Source organism: Blennius ocellaris (genome assembly GCF_963422515.1).
Source record: "Blennius ocellaris genome assembly, chromosome: 11".
In the NCBI taxonomy this organism is placed as follows: Eukaryota; Metazoa; Chordata; class Actinopteri; order Blenniiformes; family Blenniidae; genus Blennius; species Blennius ocellaris.
Genome location: NC_137660.1, coordinates 22,004,613 through 22,014,043, shown reverse-complemented (window position 1 = coordinate 22,014,043; position 9,431 = coordinate 22,004,613). Strand labels below are relative to the sequence as shown.

Here is a 9,431-nt window from a genome sequence, read left to right as displayed (position 1 = left end):
CTTTTTCTTTTTTTTTTTTTCCGAGAAGAATCGTAACTTTCGAGGAAACGGGTTTTCTTCACCACGGAACGTAATGTTAAAAAATAAAATCAAACAAAAAGCAGATTGAAATGATATCGCCGTGCAACAATTGAACACGATACCTGCAAACACACAGAACGTGTCACTGAAATCAGTCATAAAAGCAGAAGAAAAGAAAGAAAGAAAAAACACACCCGACGTGTCACAGGTTGTATTGTTCACCCGGAATGAAGGAGGGTGTGTGTGTGTGTGTGTGTGTGCGTGTGTGTGTGTGTGTGTGTGTGTGTGTGTGTGTGTGTGTGTGTGTGTGTGCGTGTGTTTGTGTGTGTGCATGTGTGCGTGTATATGTGTGTATGTGTGTACGTGTGTATGTGTGTGTGCCGGGCTCGCGCCGAGCGCCGCCCCGGGGCGGGCGGTGAACCTTGTCACCAATCTCCCTGAACTCGCAACCACACTTTCCTTTGGGCCCCCCTCCAGGAGAAGCAGACAGGCCGCAGCTCCCCGCGACATGATGGTGTGGTTGACGGTGGCGGCCGGACTGGCCGTGATCGTGGCGGTGTTCCTCAGGGAGCGCTACCCGTACCTCACCCAGGACTGCGCCTACATGCTGCGGAACCTCACGCTCGCCTTCAGGCTCCTGACCTACAAGAAGTCCAAGCCGTTCTACAGCATCGTGGACCGCTTCTCGGAGGCGGCCAGGAGGCACCCCTCCAAGGTCTTCATACACTTCGAAGGTCGCGCCCACACCTACGGCGAGGTGGAGCGGCGGAGCAACCAGGTGGGCCGGACCCTGCAGGCGGAGGTCGGGCTGAAGGAGGGGGACCCGGTGGCCCTCTTCCTGGCCAACGAGCCCGGCTTCGTGTGGACCTGGCTCGGCTTGGCCAAGCTGGGCTGCAGGGCGGCTCTGCTCAACTTCAACATCAGGTCCAAGTCCCTGCTGCACTGTTTCTCCTGCTGCGGGGCCAAAGTGCTGCTCACCTGTCCAGGTAGCGCACGTGCTCACACACAGACACACACACACATATGGGGTGTTATTATTGAAAATGGTGATAAACAACAACAACTTCCAGTGTGTGTTTTTTTAACCCCCGATCACTTCTTTTCCACAGTAAATACAGTATATTATAGTATAATACCTTTTTAATGAAGATGACCTCCAAAAATGAGGGAAATTACAAGAGTTAATACAAAGTATAAATAAGTATATGTTATTATTATTGTCCTAACCCTGGTGTTCTTACTCCAAATATCAGAGTGAAGACTTCCTTCTCGGATGATCTTATCTGATAGTTCAAGATTAGTACCGCATACACTGACAAAAAATCATTTCCACACTCTCAAAATTAATTTGTTGAGTTCATGTAATTTAATCACACATTTCCATCTTGTCATATTAAGTAGATTGAATCCCCTTTGTTCATACAAGTTGAAGGACATGTATTAGGATGAACGATTTAAAGACAGGGAACTCAACATATTTCTGATATGTAAAGTGAAAAATTGCTGTGTGCTGAGTGTAGGGGAAGTTCTGCTATATGCTATATATATGTATCTGCTAGATATATATTGTTCAATTCTCTTGTTGCCGTGTAAAGAAAAGACCATTGTCTTTAACATACATTCTTGTTCTAATGAAGGCGGGGTCTCTATATACGTGCAAAAAACAAACACCCCAACAACCAAACAAGTCATTTTTCTTGACAAAAGGACAGTTTTAATGGCTCACTTGTTGCTCGCTGAAGCAAAAAGTCCACAGTACAAAGAGGCATGGTGGTGTTTACTACTCAGTGACCCATGTGTGGCTTGGAGACTTCATAAAGTTTGATCCTAATCCAATGATTGCCTTTACTCACTGGCTACTTTAATATATCCCACAACCAGCACACGGCCTGTTCCTAAAAAACAGGGTGTAAACAGAAAGTGCTTCCAGGAATTCTTCAGGAGGCCTCTCACAGAAACCCCCCCCCCCCCCCCCCCAAAAAAAGAATGCAGCCCCCACATGGGGCGCCTCTCTGACATGTTCAGACACTACAGCTGTTTCTCATCCACATATAACATCTTAGATCAGTGTACATCTGTCGAGTTAATGTTTCTGCTTCTGTCACTATAAACCTCTAAAAAAAACACTTCCGATTTGTATCTTGTAACACTTTTAAAGAGTCTCAACTTCAGACTGGATACGCTTCTGCAGTAAAATGTCTATCAAATGGCTTACTGACTTTCTTTTAAACTGTAGTTTTAGTCAACAAATATTCACAGCAGTGGAATCAAGCACTTTTATAACAACTTGTACTTTTTTTTTACTCAGAATCAAGTGTAATTAACTATTTTTTTAAACTCACAAGTGTCTTGTGTGTACCATCCACAATTAAAATTGCTGCATTTTTGTCCGAGATGGAATGGAGTGCCTATGATTTACAATCCTTTTTTTTTTTTTAAGTGTTTAAAACTGCAGTGTTTTAATTGAGTACTGTTTAGGGAATTTAGTTCAAGTTGTCTGTACCCTCCTCATCTCTGTTTTTTTGTTTGTTTAACTTATGTACCCAGATGTCACATCTCCTCCTGTATGAGATCAAGATGTTTTACTATTTAGTAACTTTACCTCTCATTGTGCTCCAGGTGGAGCCGATCCCTCGTGATAATCGTTGCTGGTGTTTGTCATTCATATACTTGAGATTGGCCTCGGTGCTTCTTCATCCCTTAGAGGTTAGAGGTCAAAGCAGGAGGTTTTCTATGTCAGTGCTGGGCTGCACACGTGAGTTCGTCACCCTGACCTCAGATGACTCGGAATAGGCGACTGCACTTTTGCTATCAATCATTAATAACGTGGACCATCTGATGAAACAGCTCAAGGTTTCAGTGGTACTGGAGCCGGTCCAAAAGCTCCAGCGTGTTGCCGTGATTGAAACGGTCGCCGGTGTCTTTTACCTTGAACGATCGAGACGAGGAGTAGTTGCGAACCTTTTAAAGCAGGGGTGTCAAAATCAGTTTAGTTGAGGGGCCACATCCAAACTGATCTGACCTCTGGAGGGCCGAACAAGTCAAACGTAACATATTAAACTGTAGATCTGGACAAATGTCAAAGTCTTTCCTTCTTTTGATCCTTTTGTAACTGCAAGAATTTGCCAGTCTATTCTGAAATTTACACATTAAAGTTAATCAGATATTATTATATTTGCAAAAAAAACCCTCAAAAAACAATATCTGTATCTGGATATCATATTTTTATTCAGGATTAAAACAATTTGTCATCATTTGGAAATCTTTTTTGAGTTTACATGTCGAAAGTATCACTTCACATAAATTGGACACCTTTATTGTGAAAGGTGTTGCGTTGTGTGACCTCCACAGATGCATTAATTAATTCTGACCAAGGGCGGTTTTCAATGTCATTTTTGCCAATCCAGTGTTTTTAGATCAGCCTCTGTCAGTTTTCATATTTATACTTAAAAAAATAAAAAAATAAAAAAATCCCATGGCGGGCCGGATTAGATCCTGTGGCGGGCCGCTTCTGGATGCATGTTTGACACCCCTGCTTTAAAGTCTGCGATGGGCGTTTGACTTTCCTTCTGTCGACTTCAAACTAAATACTTCAAGACCGTGCAGTAAACGTACATTAACAATGACATGAGACAGAACTAACACTGTAGTACTGCATTCCACCACGTGCGCTCCACATTCACTGAATACTGCTTTTCTTTCAGCCCCGTCATAGCGCTCCAGTGTCTCCCACAGAGAAATGCATACATTTCGAGCAATGCGCTCCTCCACATGTGCCGCCGTCCCGCCAGGGGTCTCGTAACCTGATCCGGGGCAATGTGCGGAGTTGCGCAACAGAGCGCTCTTTGCATAGTGCGGCGGTGAAAGGCCTCCCCTGTGTTTGCAGAGCTGCAAGAGGCCGTGGAGGAGATTCTGCCCACGCTGATGGAGCAGGGGATCAGAGTGTACGTCCTCTCGGACAGCAGCGGCGTCCCCGACATCGTCCCTCTGTCCCACAAGATCGACGAGGCCTCCGATGAGCCGCTGTCCCCGGACCTCAGGTCCAACATCCACATCAGGACCACGGCTCTGTACATCTACACATCCGGCACCACAGGTACTCCAGGAAAAAAAAACGCCCTCTGCTGTAGAAAATGTGCTCAGTAATGACGACTTGTCTATAAAAGTGTGTGCAAAAAAAATAATAGACAAGTTGTGTTTTTGCCAAATAAGCGTTTTTTTTTTTTTTCTTCCATCGCCAACGGAGCCAAGTGAGAGCCACGTCATTGTGTCACCCCCAAAAAACGTCGTACGTCACTGATTTCCACCAATCATGGCCGGCGGCGTGCGTACATTATTCAGTAATGTATTATTCCGTCTGGTCCGGGTCGCTCCACCTCGCCCGGCCCGAATCTCGGATTCAGACCAAAGAGCCAGAAAACATCGCGTCTCCTCGTCACTCTATTGGTGGTTTTTGGGTTTTTTTTTTCCACTTCTTGCTTTAGTCCGGAACAAAAATAATAATAATAATAAAGCATGAATGAGCTCGGGGCTTATTTTTCCACATCTGGTCATTACGTAGTGGATTTCTGCTCCTTTCACTTTATTTCCGGACGCGTCTGAATCAAACGCTTCGGCATCAGGAGGAATGGAGGTGTAAGAATGATAGAAGGCTCTGGAACCTGCCCAGCCCTGGAGGACAACGAGTTCCTTCCAGCTTCGCTCTTGAACGTTAATAAATCTTTGGCAGTTAATTTCCTTCTTATCTTTTTTTTTTTAGGCACATTTTGTACCCGAGAAAAACAATCTACCAACTATAGCAAACATTGATATAAGGTGTTGATCTCCTGAGGGCACACCTTCTCTAATTACACAAATACATGCATAACTCCAGTAAACACTCACATTTATTCACTTTGGAGTTGGAAAATATGCATAGAAATGACGATAAGGTGACAATACTCCTATAATAGTTCACACAGAGGGACGGACAGGTAACGACCTGTCCGTCAGGTGGGACAAGTCGGATAAAGCAGGTTTGTAGTGTATTAAATCCCTCAGATTGTGTATTTAATATTCTATTTATATCTCATACACAACAAGTGAAGCCAATAACTGTTGATGACTCTTCTTCTCTGGACTGGATTTCACTGGCTGCAATGTGCAGTTTTATTCACAAATGCTTTTATTCAAAGTGACGTGCAGTTCAGATTAAGCGGCGCACAAAGTGTGTTAAAGTGCCTTGCTCAACAGCACGGTGCAGATCATCTCTGAGTTTAGATCTATGACCTCCTGGCGACCAAAATAAAAAAAAAAATTTTTTTTTTTTTTTTGCTGTAGTTTCTAGTTACAACTTTGCAGTTTCCAGATAAAAAGTTGAAGCCAAAAGGTCAAACTTAATCCGGATTAATTCCCCGTCTTTCTTTTATGCCTCCGCCTGGCCACAGCTGCGAGCCGGAGGAGTTCTGTCTTCGGTTTGTTTGTTTGCACTTCCCGTTCTTATTAACGCTTCATATCCTTAACGTCTCGAGGGGTTTTCGAACTAACGTGGCGCTGAAGTTCGTTCTCGCACTGAAGAGAAACTGATGTGAGGTCAAGGTGATGGAGACGTCAGAGATTCCAACGGGCTCGTGAACACATAGTAGCAGAGGTTCTGGCAGCAAAGCTACAAATCATTCCTATTTGTTGTGCTTTTGTTATTGTAAAAACAGTTTTTTGGTTTTTTTTTTTTATCCTTCCCCTTGCTTTTTATCCACCGTCTTGTCAACGATAAACACCATCGACAAACCGTAACGTCAGCGACCGAAAGGGAAAGAATACCTGATCGGTTTGGTTTAAGGTGGCAAAACAAGAGTGACATTCATCTTTAAATTTGACAGGTTTGCCCAAAGCCGCCATTGTCACCCACGAGAGGGTGTGGGCCGCATCCTTCTTGCTGTACGCATGCGGCGCCACCTCGGACGACGTCATGTACGTCAACCTGCCCCTGTACCACAGCGCGGGCTTCCTGATCGGGACGGCCGGCGCCATGGAGAGAGGTAAACCCGTCTCCAGCGGTTCGGAGAAAACACCCCAACGCATCCAGCGAAGCACCGCTTCGGGTGGAGCACCGGTGACGGGTGCGCTGGTGTGATTTGGTGCCTTCGCAGGTATGACCATCGTTCTGAAGAGGAAGTTTTCAGCCTCTCAGTTTTGGGACGACTGCAGGAAGTACAACGTGACGGTGATGCAGTACATCGGCGAAACCCTGCGGTATCTCTGCAACTCACCCAAAGTACGAACGCTTCTCAAATCAAGTCGCGATTTTTACGCCGTCTCACAGCTTGGTAAATGTGTAAATTTGATTTTTTTTCGTTTTTTTTTTTTTTCTAATAGAAAGACAACGAGAAGAACCACAAAGTGAGAATCGCCATCGGCAACGGAGTCCGAAGTGACGTTTGGTCCGAGTTTCTGAATCGCTTCGGGGATATTAAAGTCAGAGAGTTATACGCCGCCACCGAAGGGAACGTTGGATTCGTAAACTACACCTCCAAGGTCGGCGCCGTGGGACGACGGAACATCCTGCAGCAGGTATGAAGGAAAGCATCGTCGGGCGACGTGTATTTGTGTAAGCGTGTCCTCAGGAGATCAAACACCTTATTAGTGATTTGACTGAAAAGTCTTTCAGAGTAATGCAGGACGCTGGAAATCACAAAGACACGGGGTCGTGATCGCAGGACTATCAAAACGTTGCGCTACAAAGAAATAAAAGACGCAAATGAACGGCCAGAGATTTATTAGTGATCGAGCGCGAAGCTACAAGGGACTCGTTGTCCTCCAGGGCTGGACGAGTTCCAGAGCTGGAACCTGCCTGAAGAACCCAGAAGAACAAGGAGTTCAGAGCTCAGAGACGTGGCCAAGGTGAAGAAGGCGGATCATTTACCAAGAGGAAGCGTGAGGGAGACCGTGGTTGATCGTGAACAGATAAAGAACTGAACAGAAGGCTTGTGACGGTTATTAAAAAGAAGGGGCCTGTATTGCTCACCGATTGTTTTTGTGGATGATTGTAAATTCTGTGTTTTGTTCATGATTTTTACTTGCAACAAACGAAATGGGAAAAATATTAGGATTTAACATAGTGACGAAGAATTCTGCCCAACAATATTTGCCAAATACGAGAGATTTTTCTTAAGAAAGACAAAACCTGACGTCTACTTAAATAATCAGGTATGAGCGTTATTAAGAGTTTGTGTTGAGCATGAGCGCTGAAGTTAAGAAATATTATTTGCCTTATAATTGTACACACACATTAGTTCAAGTGTCGACACAAAATGAGAAAGACGTCCAACTATTTCTTCCGAGTTCAGCTCTCGAGTCTAATTTGATCAGTCGGTGCACATTGTGTCGAGAAGTTTTGGGTTCACCTGAATAAACGTATTTCCTCTTTATTAACTCCCCAAAATTAAATATGATTAATATTTGTTTGTGTGTTTCCTGCCCTGTCAGAGCTCTCAAACTTCACAAACAGGAACTTTCACGGCAGTTTTCAACTGCAAATATCCCGTTCCAAGAAATCCAGCTTAATCTCAGCCCCCCCCCCCCCTTACACCTTCCTGTCAAATGTTAATCTGGAAGTTTTAGCATGCTGACGCTCGGATACAGAAGCGACATGTAGCTTTTTTCTTCTTTTACATGGATTTATACACTTTCTTTACAATGGCGACTTGTGTTTTATATGTAATGCACCATTTGATTTTTCCCCTCTCAGTTCATCTTCCCTCACGTGTTGATCAAGTTTGATGTTGAGAAGGAGGAACCCGTCAGAAACGCCGACGGTCTGTGCATCAAAGCAGCCAAAGGTGAGGTTAACCCCCTTTTTTTTTTTTTCCATCTCTCTTTTATAGATTTCAAGCCGAACAAAGGCTTTTCAATCGTCAAAGAAAAGCTCCTCTTGTGGACTTTGTTCTCTGTAGCTACACTGTGGAAACTTTTAGCTTTGGGCCTCTGGGCGTCTCTCCCTCTTCCTCTTGACCAGGCGAGACGGGGCTGTTAGTGGGGAGGATAACGCAGAGGACCCCGTTCATCGGCTACGCGGGCACCAACAATCAGACGGAGAAGAAGCGCCTCCGGGACGTCCTGAAAAAAGGAGATCTGTACTTCAACACGGGCGACCTGCTGCGCTTCGACGAGGAAGGCTTCGTGTACTTCCAGGACCGAGTTGGCGACACCTTCAGGTCCGGGCTGAACCTGTTTTTCTCGACGGGACCGTTTTTTCACGTCTAACCATTTTCCCCCTTCGACTCATTCTCTGTTCCACCTCAGATGGAAGGGAGAAAACGTGGCCACGTCGGAGGTCGCGGACATTCTCACGCTGGCCGGTTGTGTTTTCGAGGCAAACGTTTACGGCGTCAGAGTTGAAGGTAAAAAAAAAAAAAAAAGATCTTTTGAATCGACTTTTCATCTAATCTCATCTCTTTGCGCACCGAACCATCCTGGAAAAAAAGGTCACGAGGGGCGGATCGGCATGGCGGCCATCACTCTGAAAGAAGGGGAGGAGCTCGATTGCCTGGACATTTACAAGCAGGTTTCCAATTACCTCCCAGCTTACGCCCGACCCAGATTCATCAGGATCCAGGTAAAGACGAGACGTCGTCTCCAGACGACCGACTTGGGGTTTCTTCTGTGCCGATCTAAATCTTCCAAAACCGTCTTGCAGCCGTCCCTGGAGATGACCGGCACGTTCAAGATGAAGAAGGTGAAGCTTGTGGAGGAAGGATTCGACCCCGCTCACATCGAGGATCAGTTGTACTTCCTGGACAGCGACACAAGGACTTACGTTCCCCTGACCGAGGAGATCTACAGAGCCATCACTTCCAGGCAGATTAAGCTTTAGCTCGGGAGCTACAGGAGTTGTTGTTGTTGTTGTTGTTGGGGACCAGCGGCGAAGACGAATCCGCTCAATCATGGATCGAAACTCTAACTAATCTCAGGGACGGGTGCTGAAAATGTCACGTGTGAAATATTGTAATTTTGTTTTTTAAATAACACAACTGCTTTGAACCTCAACCATTTCCATATGCCGACCAGATGTGAAACGCAGGTTTGTCTGCTACTGAATAGAATAATTAATCTTTTGAATAAACACTTGTGATCAACTTTTTTTTTTCTTCTTCGTTCGGAATCTTTTTATGCTTCCCGAGGAATCACTCAGGTCTGCAGGTGAACGGTGACTTTGGAGTTTGACCCTCTGAAAGCAAATTGCATCACCGCTGAGGGTTTAACTGCACTTTTGCCCCGAAGAGCTTTTTACAACCACGTTTTATCAGCCACAATTGCGCAATCCTTTTTTATTTTGAAAATCTTATTTAAAATCTCTTCTACCAGGAAGAGGGGCGCCGGTACAATATGGAAGAGCAAGCAGAGATATACGATTAAAACAATGAAGCAATAGT

The 9,431-nt window shown here is 45.0% G+C and overlaps 1 protein-coding gene across 1 annotated transcript; it reads left to right on the top strand.

Moving 5' to 3' along the window:
* Positions 1 to 529: 529 nt before the first annotated feature.
* Positions 530 to 9,058, top strand: slc27a2 (solute carrier family 27 member 2; the record flags this gene model as incomplete). The annotated part of the gene is made up of 10 exons (XM_080504765.1): positions 530 to 1,007; positions 3,908 to 4,117; positions 5,880 to 6,038; positions 6,150 to 6,274; positions 6,376 to 6,570; positions 7,748 to 7,838; positions 8,015 to 8,213; positions 8,302 to 8,399; positions 8,484 to 8,614; positions 8,696 to 9,058. The coding sequence occupies 10 exons, from the start codon at positions 530 to 532 to the stop codon at positions 8,870 to 8,872; spliced, it is 1,863 nt and encodes a 620-aa protein (XP_080360891.1). The 3' UTR covers positions 8,873 to 9,058.
* Between the last annotated feature and the right edge of the window lie 373 nt (positions 9,059 to 9,431).